This window comes from Sinohyriopsis cumingii, chromosome 14, assembly GCF_028554795.1.
Source record: "Sinohyriopsis cumingii isolate HCF-2022 chromosome 14, ASM2855479v2, whole genome shotgun sequence".
Classification (NCBI taxonomy): domain Eukaryota; kingdom Metazoa; phylum Mollusca; class Bivalvia; order Unionida; family Unionidae; genus Sinohyriopsis; species Sinohyriopsis cumingii.
The window spans coordinates 109,922,665-109,944,824 of NC_142974.1; the positions used below are offsets into that span (position 1 = coordinate 109,922,665).

At 40.3% G+C, this 22,160-nt stretch overlaps 1 protein-coding gene across 1 annotated transcript in view; it reads right to left on the reverse strand.

The window, feature by feature from the left end:
• The window catches only part of LOC149784591 (uncharacterized), a 94,441-nt gene that overhangs the window by 44,746 nt on the left and 27,535 nt on the right, over nt 1-22,160 (reverse strand). The window contains exon 3 of the mRNA XM_089932655.1: nt 21,625-21,731. Coding sequence (XP_089788781.1) covers nt 21,625-21,731 — 107 coding nt within the window. The remainder of the gene's footprint in view (nt 1-21,624; nt 21,732-22,160) is intronic.

A 22,160-nucleotide genomic window follows, 5' to 3' on the forward strand; every position in this document is an offset into this window, starting at 1 on the left:
AATGGGAATGTATAGTCAGACTATAGATACACAAATCAATTTCGGCAATGTAATTTTTAAAACAAAAAAAAAATTATACCGCTGGGGAAAAAGGTCGAGGGTCGGCAATGAGAAACGGGGACATTCCGTCAACTAGAAACACATTTTTTCATTTTTTTTTATTTGCCTATCAAATGACTTGACTTCCTACAGTTAACGCTTCACAGCACATGTTAACGCCATTATTTTTTTTTGCTCGCAATTCAAGAACAACAACTCTTGCTTAACTCTACTATAGTGTACGCATGCGCACTTTGAAACTGTTTATCCGTGAATTGAATTTATTACAATGGATGTTTCTATATTAAACCAAGGAACATTATTATGTAGAATAAAATTTTCGAAAATGATTTTTGTCCGCCAAACGTGTTAAATAAACCGACAGTATAAGTAAATTTAAATGGGCCCTCTTTTGCCATATCTGCCAAATCATCAAACTAAACAATATCTTATTTTATACCCGAAAAGTAATGAGTTACCATTATTTTACCCAAAACTACCAATAGCTTATACTTCTGCATCTTTGTTCCACTAAATGAACGGTATGTATGTCATGTTTACCCCGACCCAGAGTAGCCCAGTTTGAAACATGTATAATCAAGGCAATTCTGACGGGTCATTGTTTGATGTCGAACACTGCCGAAGGCTAGCACTAATCCGTTACGTAAGATTGTTGTGGCTAGAATCGAGGGACCGGACATTGGAGTTGCGAAGTCACAGACAGCCAATTATCACCTAGGTGTCGAAATGTTTCCAAGATCAAAAGAAATTGCCTGAAGAAGTGGGAGTGTCCTAACTTCTTTCCCCTGCAAACAGACAGACAGGTTGAACTGGCCGCTAAGATAATTGGACAGGGGCACAGCGCCACCCAATCAGAATCGAGATGGGGGAGAGACCTTGATTTGGGTAGAATGATATCCCTGCGTTTTCCGGCAAAAGTTAGTTCGCTGAGAGAAATTACCCAGAGAAGAGGTTAGCGTAACTCCGAATAGCCATTCGTTATTGGCGGGAAATTCTTAGAGCGCGAAGGTCTAAGTACAGAAAGCTTCAAAAGGAAGCTTTGAGGGACAGATCAGTTAAAGTTTGGTCCCGTTGTCTCGGATAGAGAGACGGAGGAAAGGAGGGAAGAAGAAGGAGAAGTTGAAGTCTGGGAGCGGAATTGGAGGAGGAGATAATAGAGAGGGAAAGGAGAAGTTGAAGTCTGGAGCGAAGCTGGAGGAGATAGTAGAGAGGGAACAGAGACAAAGAAGGAGTTAGAGGAACGGAAAGAAGGAAGGAATCAGCGGGAAGAAATAGATGAGTAGATGCAAGGACAGGGGGAAAATCGAACTCACTGTAAATCACGGGATGAATTAGGCTGTCACTTGGTCGAGGGAAAGACGAGTGATTGGAAGTTATCGTTTTTAAATTATCACATTTATTAAATTGTTATTGATTGAATTTCATCTTCGTGTTCTCTATAATTTAACCGTCGGCATTGCTGACTGGGGGCTCAGAGCTGTAAATCTACATCATCACTAATTTAACTTTCTAACCTAACGAGCCAGGGTGGAGCTTTCAATTTAATTTAATTAAATTATATTGGGAGAACCCCACCCCAATACGACAGAACGTCACAGTGGGCGCTCTGTCCGGGATTTGAATTAGACATGAATATTATTTTACGATCTAAAAGTTTATTTGTTAGGAAGTATTAGTGAACAGTGTGAGATATTTTCCATCCTGTGTATTTTGAATTTTTATGATTTTCTCATCTTGTGTTTGTTATATTTGATATTTGCATGTTTGGTAGATCTTTAATTACTGGCAGTAATTGTGAAGCAAATATCGAACAAATATCTTACCTGAACGAAATTAGTTGCTGTAGACAGGTAAGTATTTGGCTGGGAACTTGTAATATCTATCCATTGTTAGTAAGGTCGAGACAAGGTATCACTTCCTATTAGTATAACAATATGGCTACAGAAAGGCAAATGATAATGGAGTACCGTGCAATGGGTTCGGAAGATCTCGGCTACGAGGGAGATCGCCTGGCAGCATTTATTGAAGAAAGAATCAAGGAATGGAAGGCAGAAAAAGCAGCGGAGAAGGCGTTGGCCAAGATAGCAGCGGACCGGGAACAAGAGCTGGCCAAGATAGCAGCGGACCGAGAGCAAGAGCTGGCTAAGATAGCAGCGGACAGAGAGCTAGAGCTGGGCAGACTGGCTCACACTGTCGAAATGGAAAAGGTCAGGTTAGCGGCTAGGGACATAGATCGGGACGACGCTAGCACAAGTTCTATAGGGACTGGACGACCTTTCATCGACCACCGAATGGTCCAGATAAGTATGCCGCGGTTCAGCGATAAGGAGGAATCTATCGACGATTTTCTTGTTCAGTTTGAGAAACTCGCTCACGCTCATAAAATTCCTGAACAACATTGGGCGATTAATGTCTCAGCTTTTTTGCAAGGTGCAGCTCGTGAAGTCTACCACGGCTTAGCTGCAGATGATGCTGACGACTACAATGCGCTCAAAAAGGCCCTTCTCTGCCATTATCGGCTGACCGCCGAAACATATCGTAAACTTTTTCGGGACTCGGCGAAAAAGGCAACGGAGACCCACTCTCAATTCCACACCCGTGTTCGAGGGTTATTTGAGAAGTGGATGAAGATGGCCGAAGTCGAACGATCGTACGATGGACTACCCGAGGTTATACTCAAGGAACATGTCCTGAGTACTTACCGTCGCGAGTTGACAGTCTTTCTAGCAGAGAGAGAGCACCGGACGCTCGAAGAGATCGCTAGCATGGCGGAGCGATACAAACAGGCATACTCGAAAAGTGGAGGTTCCGGGGGTGCGGACCGACCCCGACCCACTGAGTCACGCCGGGTGGTTGAGGTAGAGCCGGCTGTCCGTAATCGTCAGGGCGACGGGAGGGTCGGAGGGGGATCTATAGGTAAGGATGCCAACCATAGACCTGGACAGGCCTCACCCAAGAAAGCGGGACTTGCAGGTCGGCGAGGGCCGCCGACGTGTTACAACTGCAAGCGCCCGGGGCATATTACCAGGGACTGTCCCAAGGGCAGGCAGACCCAGGTGAATGCCGTCGCTAGGAAGGAGCGCGAGCCGGAGGCAAGCTGTAACCCAGCCAACCTCGCGTCTGCTACTGTCAACGGAGAAGGTGCCACCATCTTGTATGACACTGGGTGTAGCGTCCCAGCCCTTGTCGACAAGAAGTACGTTAAGCCCGAGGATTACACAGGGGAGGTAATCGAAGTTCAGTACGCGAACAGCGCGCGTGACTCATTGCCAGTGGCTGTCATTGACCTCGATTCACCGTACGTGAAGGGGAAAATTGAAGCTGCATGCTTGGATGGCTTATCACATGACGTCATACTGGGATGTCGTTATGTGTTGCCACAACCGAACCCCGAAACCTGCACACCGATGCCAGTGAGTGCTATGGAAACCAGGTCCAAGAGTCGACAGACGAAAGCGAAGCCGATGGAAGTTACATCGACACCGGTGGGTAACGTCCTTCCGGCCGAGCTGAGGAAGCTGCAACAGGAAGACGCAACTCTGGCGCAGTTGCACCAACACGCTGCAGCAGGGACGGAGAGAGAAATTCCGAATGGCGGGGTGAAGTTCGCATACAAGAAGGGGATCTTGTATCGCAAAGCCAGGAATGGTAACGAACACTTTAAGCAAGTCGTCGTACCAGAAGAGAAGCGAGGGGAAGTGTTGAAACTCGCGCACGAGAGTCTCATGGGTGGACACAAGGGAATTGCCAAGACGCGTGACCGTCTTGTCAAAGGATTCTACTGGCCAGGGGTCCAGGGAGACGTCAAACGGTTCTGTCTCTCCTGTGACAAGTGTCAGAGAATGGCACCGAAAACGGATCATCGACCCGTCCCCTTGGGGAGTACACCCCTTATCGATGAAACGTTTAGACGCGTCGCGATGGACTTGATCGAACCGATAAAACCCGCGTCGTCGCACGGAAATCGGTATATCTTAACGGTCGTAGATTACGCTACACGCTATCCGGAGGCCGTTGCGCTGCGTAATATTGATTCGGAAATCGTCGCGGAAGCGCTGTTTGAGATTTGGTCAAGAGTTGGAGTGCCCGACGAGATCCTGACCGACCAAGGGACACAATTCATGAGTCGTGTGATGGTAGAGGTAAACCGACTGATGTCAATTAAGCACCTCACGACTACACCGTATCACCCTCAATGTAACGGACTGGTCGAACGGTTTAACGGGACCCTAAAGAACACGCTCAAGAACCTGTGCGAAGGCCGCCCCAAGGATTGGGATCGTTATATTCCTGCCATGCTTTTCGCCTACCGGGAAGTACCTCAAGCGAGTTTAGGGTTCTCTCCCTTTGAACTCCTGTACGGGAGGACCGTACGCGGCCCAATCGCCATACTGAGACAATTGTGGACGGACGATCACGCTGTGGAAGAGGTACGCACCACCTACCAATACGTTGCGGACTTGCGCAACAAACTGGAGGAAGTTTGTTCCCTCGCACAGGAGAACCTCAAGCGAGCGAAGGCGCGTCAGGCGAAGAATTACAACAAGCGCGCAAAACCACGCCAGTTTGAAGTATGGGACAAGGTGTTGTTACTGCTGCCCAAAGAACACAACAAGTTGCAAGTTTCCTGGAGGGGTCCATACGTTGTCACCGAGAAGGTCGGAGGTCAAACATATCGGATACGGCTACCAACGAAGGAGAAATTGTACCATGCCAATCTCCTTAAGAGATACCGGGAAAGAGAGACCGTCAGCGATTTTGTTATCGCCACGATAGTCACCGAGGACGCCGAAGGCGATACGCAAGGTGCCAACACTGTTCCGAGCTGTCCGTTAACGAGGGCTGATACACCCTCGGACGTGGAGTGCGACCCCATGTTGACTGCGATACAGCGGGAAGACATTGATACGTTGCTGGCCGGGTATTCCGATGTGCTTACGGAAATACCCGGGAGAACGTCGCTTGTCGAGTTCGGGTTAAAGCTGGTGGATAACCGGCCAGTCCAGCGGAAACCCTACCCCTTGCCCCACGCAAAACGACAAGTCGTAAGGGAGGAGATCGAGCAGATGATTGCTCTGGGAGTGATCGAACCCGCCGACTCTCCGTACAGCTCTCCGGTAGTCCTAGTGCAGAAGAAGGACGGCACCCATCGGTTTTGTGTTGACTACCGAAAGCTAAATCATTTGACAGAATTTCAAGTCGAAATGCTACCTGACCCGGAACATATTTTCGCTTCTGTCTCGAAAGCGAAATATTTCTCCAAGCTGGACTCGTCCAAGGGCTATTGGCAAATTCCGGTAAGGGAGGAGGATAGGGCAAAGCTAGCTTTTGCTACTCCCGACGGGACCTACCAATGGTTGGTCATGCCGTTCGGGGTACAGAACGCGCCCAGCGTCTTTACTAGGATGATGCGGAAGTTGTTGGAACCCTTGCACGATAGGGGTGTCCACAACTTCATGGATGACCTCTTGTTAGCCACAGCGACGTGGGGTGAACACCTCACTCTGTTAGCTGACGTTTTGGAGCGGCTGCGTCAGGCGGGATTGACAGCTCGCCCTTCCAAATGTCACCTAGGGTTCCGGACATTGGACTATTGGGGACATACTCTGAGCCAAGGTACGCTATCCCCAGAGAAGTCGAAGGTGGAGCAGCTGAGAAACGCCGCACGGCCCACCACGAAAACTGAGGTGAGGTCATTGCTGGGATTGGCCGCGTATTACCGGAGGTATGTGGCCAATTTCAGCGCAATTGCAGGACCGTTGTCTGACCTAACCAAGAAACGTGCCCCGACTAAGGTTATTTGGACAGATGCGTGTGAGCATGCTTTCCAAACGCTGAAGGATAGACTTACATCCGACGCAGTTGTCCGTCTACCGGATCTGGTAAAAGACTTCGTTCTTCGCACCGACGCATGTGACACGGGACTGGGAGCAGTACTACTACAGGAATACGATGGGACGCTTTTTCCTGTCGCGTACGGCAGTCGGAAGTTGTCAGCTGCCGAGAAGAGCTACTCCGTATCGGAGAGAGAATGCCTCGGAATTGTGTTCGGTATATCACGGTTCGAGCGGTACTTATACGGGCGGAAGTTCATCTTGGAGACCGACCACCAACCACTCGCGTATCTCGCGCAGGCGAAATTGTCGAATGGACGATTGATGCGATGGTCGCTGTTCTTACAACAATACCAGATGCAGATCAGATACGTGAAAGGAACTGAGAACGTAGGCGCCGATTTCATGAGCAGGAGCGCTGGAATGGTATAGATCGCTGTACATATATATATATATATATATATATATATATATATATATATATATATATATATATATATATATATATATATATATGTATATATTCATGTTCATACTCAGTTTGTAGTGTCGCGATAATTTTGTTCTTTATTTCGTATATTAATGCCATTGCATTTGAAGTAATTTTGAGGGAATAAAATCCCGATGTTATTCTCAAGCGTGGGGGGGTGTCATGTTTACCCCGACCCAGAGTAGCCCAGTTTGAAACATGTATAATCAAGGCAATTCTGACGGGTCATTGTTTGATGTCGAACACTGCCGAAGGCTAGCACTAATCCGTTACGTAAGATTGTTGTGGCTAGAATCGAGGGACCGGACATTGGAGTTGCGAAGTCACAGACAGCCAATTATCACCTAGGTGTCGAAATGTTTCCAAGATCAAAAGAAATTGCCTGAAGAAGTGGGAGTGTCCTAACTTCTTTCCCCTGCAAACAGACAGACAGGTTGAACTGGCCGCTAAGACGATTGGACAGGGGCACAGCGCCACCCAATCAGAATCGAGATAGGGGGAGAGACCTTGATTTGGGTAGAATGATATCCCTGCGTTTTCCGGCAAAAGTTAGTTCGCTGAGAGAAATTACCCAGAGAAGAGGTTAGCGTAACTCCGAATAGCCATTCGTTATTGGCGGGAAATTCTTAGAGCGGGAAGGTCTAAGTACAGAAAGCTTCAAAAGGAAGCTTTGAGGGACAGATCAGTTAAAGTTTGGTCCCGTTGTCTCGGATAGAGAGACGGAGGAAAGGAGGGAAGAAGAAGGAGAAGTTGAAGTCTGGGAGCGGAATTGGAGGAGGAGATAATAGAGAGGGAAAGGAGAAGTTGAAGTCTGGAGCGAAGCTGGAGGAGATAGTAGAGAGGGAACAGAGACAAAGAAGGAGTTAGAGGAACGGAAAGAAGGAAGGAATCAGCGGGAAGAAATAGATGAGTAGATGCAAGGACAGGGGGAAAATCGAACTCACTGTAAATCACGGGATGAATTAGGCTGTCACTTGGTCGAGGGAAAGACGAGTGATTGGAAGTTATCGTTTTTAAATTATCACATTTATTAAATTGTTATTGATTGAATTTCATCTTTGTGTTCTCTATAATTTAACCGTCGGCATTGCTGACTGGGGGCTCAGAGCTGTAAATCTACATCATCACTAATTTAACTTTCTAACCTAACGAGCCAGGGTGGAGCTTTTAATTTAATTTAATTAAATTATATTGGGAGAACCCCACCCCAACACGACAGAACGTCACAATATAGTTACTAATTTGCAACTTACCTTTGGCATAACTTGTAAGGGCTCCTTCTCCCATTGAAGCCAAGTTGATCATCTTTTAACACAATGTACAAAACGCCTTTCGTTTACATAATTTATCCTTTTGCAGTCATTCCTTGTATTTCTCTTGTTCTCTTTTTTTGGGGCACCAGACAGATGCCCCCCCCCCCTCCTAATTTTAATAAATTATTTTATGTGTATTTGTTTTCCCCCCGATGCGTCTCCACCATGGAGCATGTCTACCTTTTAATTATAAATGATTCAAAAGTTCATCATGATAGAGATAGTTATAATTCAATAATGATTTATTTTGGAAAGAAGAAAAAAAAAATGCTTAGCATTTCGATTGCTCATACGTATAATAGCGTAGATAGTGGACACCCTTGCTGCACTGATCTTTTTATATCAAATTTTTCTGTCATTGCTCCGTTATTTTGTACTCTAGATGTTATATTAGTATATAGTATTTTGGTCCATTTTCGGAAAGTTTCTCCGAATCCAAGTTTCTCTAGGACTTTCTGTATATAGTTGTGTTCATTTCTATCAAAGGCTTTTTCCTGATCAAAAAGTACCATAGCAGCTTTTTGTCCTTTGTTCTGTAGATAATTTATTATTGTACTTATGTTTAGTATATTACTTTGTATATCCCTATTTTTTGGCCCAGAAGTTTGATTTATGTTAATTATATTCCATATTCCCTTTTTTAACCTATTACTTAAAATTCTACTCAATATTTTATAATCTATATTAAGGAGGGAGATGGGCCTCCAGTTTTTTAAAATTCTCTCTATCCCCTTTTCCTTTATATCTCGCATAGGTAGGGGCTTGTGGTCTTATTGGTTCATTTCCCCCTGGGCAGTCCCTGGGTCCGTGGCCAGTCTGGTGGTACAGGGGGTATAATCTGTCCTGCTCGCTCCCCCTGTACCAGGTTTTTAGTCTGAACCCTAGGACGTAGAAAAATACGGGTATTTTCCTAGCGTCCTCTCTGCTCACATAAATAAGTCGGTTGCCAGACTTGATTGGGGCAAATCCCCATACGGTTGCCATTTTGTGTGTGATGGTTGCTACCCCCATTTTTTTCCGTAGCTTTTCAATCAACTCTTGGCTGCTGACCTCCAGTGGCAGGCCCATCACATGAACCTCCGTTGCTCGTGGTTCTATGTTTCTGATGAAAGGCGCGGTTCTGTATACTTTTGCCACCATCACTTTTATGGTTATTTCATCCCCTTCTAGCAACGCTTAATTTCCTTTAGGGTATAGCACATATTTGTTTAGTCCCCCATTCTGCAATGCTTCGATCTTCCCAATGTCAACACCAGCGGTATGCAGAGCCATCAGCACTTCACTTTGCCTTGGTATATTTGCTGCCCCCTCAAAATCTATGGTCTGACACCCGGCCGGGTGGTTCACTATCATTCTGGTTTCTTCCATGGTGGTCCGGAAGTACTGTTTGATCTTAGATCCACGTGGGCCAGCTTGTCCCTCCTCCCGATTCATTTCCATTCTGTTTTGTATGTGTACAACCGAAAGTGGGTCGCACACTACTAATGCTACTATACCTAATCTTAAATTTGGTTTTTAAGGCTTAGGAGCCGGACAATGCTCTCAAAATATATATTAGTTTTATAGAATATCCTAATTAACTGTGATACAAAAGTATAAACAGGCAAAAACAATGTTTGCTACTGTCTATATATATGTTAAGTACAGCTCACTCTGTTCTGCTGCACCTTAATCCCAGCCGGGATTAATCTTATGCAGCAGGAAGGAATAAGTTAAAGTGTTACAATCACTAAATGAAAAATTACAATTACAAAGATATTAGTATTAAAAAAAACTTTCTACCTGTCTCTGCTATATACAATCCGCTTGCTTTGTTCGCGCCATTGCTATCGCTGACTGTACTTCTCAACAAGGAGTGTAAGAATCTTGTTCAAGCCAGATATCGTTGAAAGAGCAAAGACCTGGCATTTTTAAACACTGAAGATGTAAATCGACTGAACAAATTTTGAATCCTCGAGCGTAATACTTTCGCGCACTTTCTACGTAGAGTGAATTAGTGTAATGAACATTTTGATTGCCAAAGCTGATGGACTCCTCCAATCAAATTGAACGATTCGTCAAAAGAAAGAAGCCAGGAGACAATGTTATGTAGTGGTTAGCTGTTTCAAGCTATAATATTAAGCTTGAAACAGCTAACCACTACATAACATTGTCTCAATACTTATTTTAAAGTAATACACTGGTTAAGACGTGATTAAAATTTACAACACAGAAACACAATTTCCACACAGAACCAGTTAAAGTCTTTTGACATGTGCAGTACACTTAACAACTTGACAGTGATAAAACTATGAAAATATATGTGCAACTAAACTGGGCAGTATGGATAGCAACATCTAGTTGTAGGATTTCCATAATACGTTTCATACATGATACTGTACATATCAGATGGCAACATCTACTTGTAAGATTTCCTTAATGCATTCAGTACACAAAGCATACTGGATGGCAACATCTCGTTGTAGGATTTCCTTAATACATATCATATACAATAAATATTAGATGGCAACAGTTCATTGTAGGATTTCTTTAGCACATGTCATACAACATACACAGAAGAAGCAATAGTTAGTTGTAGGATCTGCTAATGCATTTCATACACATCACATACCAGAACCAGTCAAATTTTATGCTTATTCCAGATCAGAATGGAAGCTACATTTACCTAACGAATATATATTTAATTCAAATACTTATAGCATTAATATGAAACAATCTGCAACAGTGTTTGATTTCCACCACATAGTGACTGGAGATAAGGGAAAATATCAAACAATGAAGAATCCAAATTTCTGCTGATAAAGTAAAAATGGTTCCTGAAAGTATTTTCTAGCAGACTGAAATATTCATAGAAAATGAGTTTGATATTTCAAAATTAAATGTTAAACTATGAAAGAGAAATTTTAACACGAATGAATGGCTTTACATGTAATGGTATTTTGAGGTTAAACCATTGATAATTAATAAATTCAAAAGCGAAATTGGTTTATGCAGCCTATGGTGACGGCACCTTCTTGTTACACAGTGACATGGTTGTAAAAATGGATAGCATTACAGAATGCAACAACAATTTACAGAAACCCAGTGACTTGTATCAACTTGGATTACATATTTCACCATCAATACTGAGATAAGAAAAAGGGGCAAAGGCTAACCAATGATATGTGACAGTATGTTAACTACTTGAAGAAGACAAAAAATACAAAGTTGGTAAAAATTATGTAAAGAAGAGGGCTGGTGATATTGTCTCTACTGTATGCCCTGCTATATGATACTAGGACATTCAGAGGACACATCAGTTTTGAAACATCAAAATACAGTCTTAACCATGAAGTAAACAACCAATAATTTCATTTGTTTTCTGGTTTTTGGAGCTGTTACATTTACTTTTTAAATGACCTTGAATATTACATATTGCTTTGTCCACACCTCTGATCAAACCATACTAGGAAAATAAGATGTTTGGCAAGTAAATAAACAATTTATTGTATTTGTAGATACTGATACATTTAAGCTTAAATGTAAATGTGGTTCTCTTTATAAGGATGTCTTGGTAAAAATGTGGTTCTCTTTATAAGGATGTCTTGTTAAAAATGTGGTTCACTTTGAAAGCATGTCTTGGTAATAATGGTTCTCTTCCCAAGCATTTCTTGGTAAAAGTGTGCTTCTTTTCACAAGCATGTCTTGGTAAAAAAAGGCACTCTTCAAAAGCTTGTTTATCTGAAGCAGACGCGTCAATACTAATGTCCCACTGTTGGCAAAAATGTTCTAAGTTATACATGTATCCATATAATTAGAGCAAGCCCTTAAGTTTATGTCACAACATAGAGAGAGGGATTGTATGTTGTGAGCAGTTGCTAAAGATAGTCCTGCAGAATAACATAGAAGGAGCGATTGGCAGGGAAATGACTAACACTAGAGAACAAATAAAGTTGAGGCAAAACAAGTGGGTGCAGGCAGTTTTGACATTATGAGAACTGTAAAAAATATCAATGTGAACTTTTGTAACAATTGGGCAAATGTATGTCACTGAAGAGAAAGCTATGCCTCTCTCTTGTTGCAACAGTTAACAAGCTACTTTAGAGTTCTTTCAATCAACTAAAAACATGAAAATTCTTCGACAAGTCTGTGTTAGTGATGTCTACTTTCCGCTAGCCATGATGTAAAACTGTTCGTATACAGTGTTTAAATTGAATTAGGAATGCATACAAATTTCGACATTAGCAATGACTGAATATTAGCTGCACGCATAGAAGTAGATTAAGCATGTATAAACACAAATATACTATTTTTTAAAAATTGATTTTGGTATTTCCATCTAAATTTGTAATCAACATAAAAACAATTTTGTATCCCGTTGTCTCGTTGTGGGAAAATTTGCAGGTGCCTCATGTATGTATGTATGTATGTATGTATGTATCTATATATATATATATATATATATATATATATATATATATATATATATATTGTAACCTCATGGGTCTGGACAATTACTCAGGATTTTAGCCTTTGTTTTCAGACCTTGAAGCTACAAGGGTTCATCTGACTTTAGCAATAGAGATAAAACAACAATACAGAAAGATTAAAAATCCAGGACAGATTTATTCAAACATTTCTCATCTGTTGTGGGAAAATTTGCAGGTGCCTCATGTATGTATATATATATATATATATATATATATATATATATATATATATATATATATATATATATATTCTTATAATTAATTTGTCCAAGTCTCTGTCATATTGTAGTTAAAAACACATGCACAGGAGCCACAAGTGTCTGAAAGCGCTCACCATTATGGATCACTGCCATTTTACCTCTGTCTGCATGGGTTCGAGTCCCAGATTCCGCCAATGTGGGTATGCGAGAAAGCTTGCCAAAAGCTTCTCGTGGGTCAGAGTTTCTTTCTGGGTTCCTCCACCATTTACACTGGATGCTATGTATAGCCTATCTTGTGCTGAAAAATGGTGTTAAATCCTACAACAACAAATGCATGCAGCTCGGATAATGTCAATAGGTATTATGTCAAATTGTAACTATATACCTGATTCTGGTAAAAAAAAGAAACTGCCTGACTTGTTTAACCATTAGACAATCGCCCGTTGGTATAAGTGCCAAGGGCATTCTATAACCAAGGACAACAAAGCAGAGACTAAAATGCTTGTTTCGTCATCCATCATAGATGTCACAACATGAAAGCAATTTCAGGCTTTGGGAAAATGAGAAGTAGAGAGTCACACATAAGAGTTAAATTAATCAAGGCAGTTTTCAAAGAGACCAGACTGAATCCCATCAAAACTGAGAGATTCAAATTTAGGGTAGATTCTAAACAAGCAAGCCGCTTATGTACAAACTTTTTAATCAGTACATGTGTGAACCTTGCCGACGATGGATCATAAGGAATTTAAGAGCCATTATACTGAATTCTGGGTAACATAAAGTTGAGCACTCATTAAAGGAGGGAAGTAAGTTCTAGTTGGAATTCTAGGTTGGATATGTGAATAATGGCTTCTTGAGGAAACTTTCTGTGTGGGTGTTAGAGGTTCGACACAAAAAGATCAGAGAAGAGGAAAGAGATGCAAAGAGCATGTGGTAGTCGCTCATAGTGATGTCAGCACTCTGTGTGTGGGTGCTGTGCCGGAAGGAACGTGTGACATGAAGCACCAGAAGTGTCGGAGGAATGGATCCGGAAGTGCCAGGAGAGCACGCTGTCAAGAGTACTGGAAGTACCAAAGACAAACAAGAAGGAATACAGTGACTGACAGATGAGTAACATAAACAACACTAAAGGAAACACTCTCACTATGACCTAAAGGTTCATGTGATGAAATAATAATTGGAAACTGTTAATAGGTCATTAATTGTATCAGCTGAAAAGAAATTGCGATTGAGAAATTTGTCAATAACATTACTGAATACATTTGTTATACTTTATTAAAATGTTATACTTTTCACTTTGAGCTATTTTTATACCAAGACCCTTGGCATTGCTGACTGGGGACATTCACAGGATATGAAAAAAGATTCTGGGAAGGTGTTTGAGTCTTAAAATAAAGTACTTGCTTTGGCTAAAGTTGAAAAGGTAATGAAGCAATGAAAGAGATTAATAATTTTATGAGACTCCTGCATTTGACAGGATAATATCAAGCAACCCTCAAAACAGACAGATCATGTAGCTAATACTGACCAGTATTTACTCTTGAAATTGTGGCAGAATAATACTCAGATCAAGCAAACCAGTAACATCAACATATACATCCACACAGAAAGAAATAGAAATGGCCTGCATCTGAATCTTGTACATTGGAATCAGAATGGACAGACAAACAAGTCAAAAGGCTGGCAAAGCAACAGTTACCAAAATATATGTCCAACAAGGAAGAAGAAAAGAAAGGAAGCAACCCTGGTGTACTGTGTGACCCTAACTATCTTACTGATTGATTTGAAACTCATGGGATCAGTTTGTGCAGGCAATAACGCACCAGGAGTCATATCGATATGTCAGTTCTTCTTCCATAATGACATAATGAACAAAAATACATATGCACTGATGCATGAACTTGTTCAACACACCCATGATGTATACAACAAACTTCATTTGTACAACAATGATGAAGAGCACTGAAGCGACTGAGATGCTGTACAGGGAAACACTTCATGTTTTAAGTGATATCCACACTGTGATGCAACAAGTTGGTGTAAACACAACCCAGAGCATTACCTCTCATCAATGAAACCACAATTCACTGTGTGGCTTTTTCTGCACGGTACCACTGGTGAATCATGCACAATTGAGATAACACTTGTGCCATTGCAAGTTTATTACAGTTGGCCTAATGTCCAATCACAACAGATCAGTGGTCTGCCTATGAACAACATATCTATATCTTTAGTAGATCATGGCACCATCTGGAATATAATACAGAGCTCCCTGCAGGTGCAGATGACAAGAGAGACGATCAATGATACAATTGAAAGAAAAATCAAATTATTAACCACCAGAGACTCTCAAATTTTCATGAGCCCACAGTCAGTTCCGCCACTGCAACAGAATCTCAAACATATGTGGATGACATTGCATGGTTATCAATAAGATCGGGTTTTGGTTGGCATAACAACATCTCAGATGATAAAGAATTTTTACATATGGGATATCATATTACACCCGATATTGTGAGGATTACCTTTAACGACCGAGATCAACAATCACCTCAACGATCAAGATCAGTTTAACCTGTGATGCTATAAGTGGACGTTATGAAATAACATGTTACTGTCTGGGTTCTCACCAACCATGGAAACAGGTGATTTGATATCGATTACACCTACATCACCTGTCTGTCTTCAGTTGACACATTTCTTTTTTTATTACAGATCAAGACAAGCACATTTTAGATCTGCATGGTAAAACATTGACAATACAACTGTACAATAGCAATCAACCTGACATTTAAATATAATATCGATGGTCATGCGTGGACATGTGAACCCCATGCACGTTGTTAACGCGAGAAAACCATTTAAGTTACATATTATGGAACTGACCTCGGTGACGTTGGTGAATTATTCATGGGTGTACCAAAGGTTCTTGGGGCTCTGACCTCAACTGCTGCACCAATTGCTAAACAAGTTGCAAATTGAGTCACGGATAGTATCAGAAGTGCTGCTGTGAAATGATTAAAGAACATGGGATCACCAGTGAGTGATTTGATCATTTTGAGGTCAACAACAATGACTAGTGACTTGAGCACCACCAATATTTAAGCATTCACCAACAACGCAACCATTTATTGATTTCACGTTAAGCAAATTTAATTTTAAACAAATGTCTATTAACATTTATGGTCATTACTCATCCCAATGACAAGGTACTATGAATTTGCCACCAAAGCAGATTTCACTGAGTTTACTAGTTTTGTTGTTGGTACTGACCCATGTGAGCTTGCGAGGTTTGAAAATCAAAATGGGAAATTTAAAATATCTAATGATGAGATTCAAGACATTGTTATCAAGCCCAGAGGCATTGTCTTGAAGAATCTGGCTGATATCACAGAAAATAGTGGAATCAGAGACAGCGGTGTGTTGGTTACATTTATCAAAGACTATGTTGATGCAACCAATGGTGGGATGAAACAATACATGGATGAACAGATCGCAGATGTGACTGCAAAAACCACGTGTAGTAGGTTCATTTACAATAGACATAAAACTGCTGACCAGCAAACATGAGGAAACAATTGAAATTTAAAATAGGAAGTGGTCGAATTGTTTTTGATAATGTGAATGGTTTTCATATACCTAAATCTTGTATCCTAATGACTCACAAGTTTGAATATTATTTATTTATTATATCTGGGTATTATAGAGGATGGAGTCAAATAACGGCATTACTCAACAATAAGCCAGGGGAATGAGAAATATGAAACAAACATATAAATGGTACTAAATCTTTCATATATACAACAGCAATGTGGTTGTTAGCTAAAGATGGAATTCAGTTCAAAGCAATGAATATTTATCCAGCCAGCTACTTAACCGCCTTTGGCATTTCTGTTTAAGATTAGATTTATCATTGTATATATGTGATGGATTCTGACCACAGTGAAATTTGTGGAATTTACTGACGAAATGTTAGACCAGCTGACAACGGATGCTAAAACTGATGATGATTTTGTCCCACTTGTTGATGAATATCTGTATCATAGTGTGTACCAGACCCTTGTATACACCCAAACATAATCTTGTTATGCACCAAATAGATAGATGGAACCACCCTAACGTGCCAATACCAACTCGAGGTCAGCTAGGTGTTATAGCATTAGCATGTGAAACTCTCAAGCATTGACCATAACACCTAGAGCAAATTGTTTTCTTAAAATGGTGAAGTAACTATTGGGTCCACCAAGCCTACATTCACTGACAAATATTTCACACCACCATTGACTCAGTTGAGTAAAGAAATATATCCTTTATTATTCAACAAAAATGCACTTGTTTGGGTAACAGTTAATGGGCAAAGATGATTGTTAGATGCAAAAAGGTGCACACCTAATTAGTGTGTTTTCAAATGAAAAGGGTGCCAGACCACCAAAACTCACAATCACCAGCTATTTAAATATTCTGGAGAGAGAGATTTGTTTTATAATTGTATGACAATTGTACCAGTGAAAAAGCTCAACTGGCTAAAGGTGCATGAGCGCATTGCACCTGGATATGATAAGCCTTGGCAGGGTCTGCCTGTCATGGAATAGTACTGCCACCTGTGTGATTGTATTATTAACAGAAGGACTCTGATAGACCATCAATGTTACATACAAGAATAAATAACTAATGCAGAGCAACATATCTGAGATAACATCACTAAGATATCCAAGTTCATCGTGAAATAAAACTCACGTTTTTGGTTGTAAAAATTAAAAGATGAACTTGATTTTGGACAAGGTCAAGTCCAACACACAATGTTACATTATCAGTAGCACATAATGAAATATAAAAAATTAAAATAAACTAACAAACAATGGAAATTAAATATACACAACAGCATCCATGGGTTGCACATAGTATATAGCTTGATTGCCAGATCTTGCGGGATAGAGGCTGTAATGAGTATCAGGAACCAAAAAGGGATAAACCATGTATTCTGACATTACTAGTGATATCCCATCTAACATGATGGATGTGTCAGATATCATGGAGCAGTAGCCTTTGATGGTAATTGCAGCCTACAGTTTATCCTCATAGATTCACAGAAAAGAGTTTCCCAGTTGAGGCACTTAGGCACTCAATGGGGTGATTGGCAGTAGTCCCTGAAAACCCACCACTTTCTTTCAGAAGCCCTCTAACTGGAGGGACTTCTTGCTTACAAAAACATTTTCCACAATCAAACATTTAAATTCATTCTCTCACAAGACCGTCTGAAGAAGAGCCAAGCAGATCAACATGGCTGGAATCTTCATGGGCAGATCTGTTGCTAGATCGACCAGGACATGTCCCAGCTGTGTTTCTTGTATTTGATAGGTCGCAACATGGAATAATGCAGCAGCCGAGATGGCTAAGTGCTCAGCTTACTGGACTCACAACCAAAATGGTGCAGGTTCAAATCCTACTATCGAACCAGTCTGGGCCAGGAACTGTGTTGTGTCCTTGGTAAAGGTACTTTACTCTATCTGCATTGGCACTAAATAACCTACTTGTGTTACTGTGCTGCAAAGCACCAAACCAACCAAATGATAAAAATAACAACTGAAACGATACTGTCCAACATTACTTCAAGTTTACATGCTGCTTTGCAAATGAACAAAGAAACGCTACCAACTTCTGTTCATTTTAACAATGTCTCAGTTACATGGATCATACACATTATCATCAATCAGAGAGGTATTCTTTTAAAAAAGATCTGGTGAATATGTTATCTGGGCAAAAGAAGGATTTAATCAATCAGTAAGAGAATATTAAACGTAATCATTCTCAAAAACGGAGATCTCACATTCACGCATCTACATAAAAAAGAATGTGTTATTTTCCATTAACTACCTTTGTGATTCTTTTCTATAATTACTTCTTTTAACAGCTGCATTTTCAAAAGATTATATATCTACATGCCATTCAATTATTTGGTTTGAAGAATTCTTCAGATAAACCTGCCATACTTTTCAGGAGCTTGTTCATTTTAAATGTCATTCTTATTTTCATAGGTTTCTTTAGTTCTAATGCATCAAGCACAGTTGTATACAAACACTGATAAAAGTGACCATTTGCTTGTCATGTTTGCCTGCCTGCGATTACATAAGTCAGGAACAAAGGAATGGGTTAGCGCAATGAGTATGTCGACCCTGCACTGTTATGGCGATTTTGTTTGTACAAGAACCCTTCGTTAGGTGTTAACACTAGCATATGGATGTTAAAAGCTTTGTTCTAAGAACAAAGGACCCTCAACGCTATTGTAAATCTACCCACTTTGACACATGGCCTGAGGCACGTCTGTTAATCTGGACCGACTGGGGGTAGTATTGATATCCAATTAGAACTGAGGAAGGGTGGGGCCATCAATTCGAATCAGAACTTAACAGTCATTTGAACTGATAATGAATTAGTGATTTGTAAGCTGTCATACTGGTAAAGCAGAATATACTCACTCCGAGGGAGCCACTCGTGATTTGGCGGGAAAACTCTTAGTACATTCTAAGGACAGAAAGCTTCATAAAGGAAGCTTTTGGGGACAGAGTAGTTAAGTCCCGAGTCTCAGAGAGACAGGATAGAAATAGGCGGAGAACGCCGGAAGGAGAAATAGAGAATAGAATTAGGCGGGGAACAAGCCTCGTTGAAGGAAAGAGAGAAAGAAAAGGAGGAGGAGAAAGGAAGACAAAAGGGGAGGAGGACAGGAAGAATGGGAGGACGCTGGAAGGAGGAAAGCAATTGGCGTAGTAAACTCAGATGAGTAGAAACCATGTACAGGGGAAAGCCATCTCACACTAAAATCGCGTGACGAAATAGGTTGTCACATGGTCGAGAGGAAGCAGATTGGTTGAGAATTAATATTGTTTAATTTGTATTATGTATTAAATTGTTATTCTTCTGGATTTCACCCTTGTGTTCTTAATAATTTAATTGTCGGTATTGCTGACTGGGGGGCTTGGAGCTTTACCTCTCTCTATCACTAATTTCACTTCCTACAAAAACGAGCCAGGGTGGGAATTCCTCAGTAATTCAAATAAATATTGGGAGCATCCCACCCCAACGACTAACAGGGAGTCATATAGAACTTCACATTGCTATTTACTAAATATTCAAATGAAGTCGTGATTGTGTAAATATTATATTAATCAATATACAATTAATTTTAGATAAGAATGAGCAATTTCATCAGGACTTTAAAGCAAACAAAAGAGGTATACTTGGTCCATAAATCTCTTTACCTGTTTTTGAAGTTTATATTGTTACATGAGACATGAGGCACAACTTGATATATACTAGACAGGTACTACAGTAAAACCTGTCTTGAAAGACCACTGCTATGTGAGACCACCTGTTTTGAGAAACCACATTCTCAATGCACAAATTTACTGATTATATAGCACTGTGACCTGTTATGAGAGACCACCTGTCTTGAGAGACCATACTTTTTTGTCAAAAAAGGTGGTCTTTCAAGACAGGTTCTACTGTAATGCTTTGAACAAAGTCAAAATTTGTTAAGAGATACTGTTCAAAAAAGGAAGTCAAATGGCCATTTAGCATCTTCCACTGCTACAGTAGTATATATTTTGATTCCCCTCAAAATAAAACAAAACAATATCTGTTTTCATTAACTTATCTATTATAAATTATGCATTCTTAGGGAAGATCTATAATTTATTCTGGTGAATGATAACATCAGGAGTGACCAAAGAGGACATTGTCTTTCTGTAACTCCACTTATTGGGAAGATAACCAACTATGATCCCTCCTTGGATGCATGATGTTTAAAATGTCTAGTCATGTTTCTATAAGCCAGTAGTACCATGTGTGAGCCTGACGTTGTCAAATAAAGCAAATGAAGACTGAATATACGTCAAATAGGATGCAAACTAATGCCATAACACTGTGATAAAAAACTTTTTTTTTTTTTTGGGGGGGAGCCTAATTCATAACATAGATAACTTTATTATGGTTTGATGTTCATGTCTACCTGCATTCACCATAAAGTCTCTGACTAACTTTTGTATTATTGTGTCAGGAAATGTAGGAACAGCTGTTTATGGATAGGATCAGTATCTTTTTGAGATTTTTGGTCCTGTGGGCTTTCATTATACTCTGGAAAGATTAATACATAAAGTAATGTGGATGATCCATATAACTGAGACATTGTTAAAATGAACAGAAGTTGGTAGCGTTTCTTTGTTCATTTGCAAAGCAGCATGTGAATTTGAAGTAATGTTGGACAGTATTGACTAGAGCCGAAAAAATATACCACCCTCGGGTGACGCTGTAAACGGCAACGAAACCCGAGCACATTTTTGACAACATATACATATTGATATAACTCATACACAATTCCTTGACAATGGATAGGACCAGTATCTTTTTGAGATTATTGGTCCTGTGGGCTTGCATTACACTCTGGAAAGATTAATACACCAAGTAATATGATTTAATTCTAGTGGCATGAAAATTCATAAAGAATATGCATGTTTCCTAAAAAAATATTTAAGGCTTATATGTGGGCACAATTACCCAGGTTCACTTTTTCAACATGCCTATCATCATGGTCATATTGGATGTCAGATCATCATCATTTTTGTTTAGGTCCAACTACACCCCATGTCTTCTAGTAAAAACCCTAAGTCAATAACGGCCTTCCATTTATGAAGAATAACAATAACAGGACTGTTGAGGAGGAGTAGAAATAACATTTTCAAGATGGATGCCATAGAAGCCATATTGTATATCAGAGCAGTACTATTTCAATTAGGACCAACTAGCCATCTTGAAAAGAATTATGGTGGAAACTCCATATTGATATCACTTTCCATTCAGAAGGGGTACAGATAACAGAATTTAAGATATGGCTATCATAGCAGCCATATTGGAAATCAAATCTTTTAGTTGCAACACTATGTTGATATGAGAATCCAAATCAGGAGATATAGCAATAACAAGATTTTCAAGATGGCCAATGTGGCCGCCATAGTGGGTGTCTGAGCAGTGCTACTTTCATTCAGGAGCAACTAGTCCATGAGATGAATATATGTGTAATTTTTCATAGCAAACCTACAATTAGTTCAGGAACAATAACGATAACAAACTCATGCCAATTGCCAGATAGAATATGGACTAGTGTCAGGCCATCCCATTAAAGCCATTCTGGTCTACAACCAGCAGAGCTAAAGAGGCCTAAAAGAAATAAATTGTAACACTGCCATTATTGGCCTTAATTTGTACCTGTGAAACTTTATCCAAGTGTGTTCCCACTAAAATCACAGGGGGGCTGCCGGCTTCAGGAGATGGTGCACATGAATGTATCGAGTTTAACCAAACTTCAGTTAGCTCTGAAATAAATCATACAAGAGTAGTGTGAATGGCACATTATATGCCTGCCTCTTAATTAATAACTTTATGTTAAAGTAAATGACATATATGTTCAAAAACATTTTTATTTCTTTCAGTAACAGCCACCTTTACCTTTGATTGTTTTTTTGTAACCCTAATAGTGTTAAGACTTTTTCCTTATCTTAATTGGAAACCATCCACAAAGTTTAGTCTAAGTCTGTTTTATAGAATGAATGCTGCTATTTGGAAACCATTTTCTTCTTTGTGACAATGACTGCAACCTTTGACCTTTTGACTTCAAAATCAACAGGGGACTTCCTTATCGTAAATATAAGCTGTGCACAAAGTTTGAGGAATGTAAACATGAATTGATGTCATTGTTCAGAAACCATTTTTATTCCACCAATCACAGTAGCTTTGACCTTTTG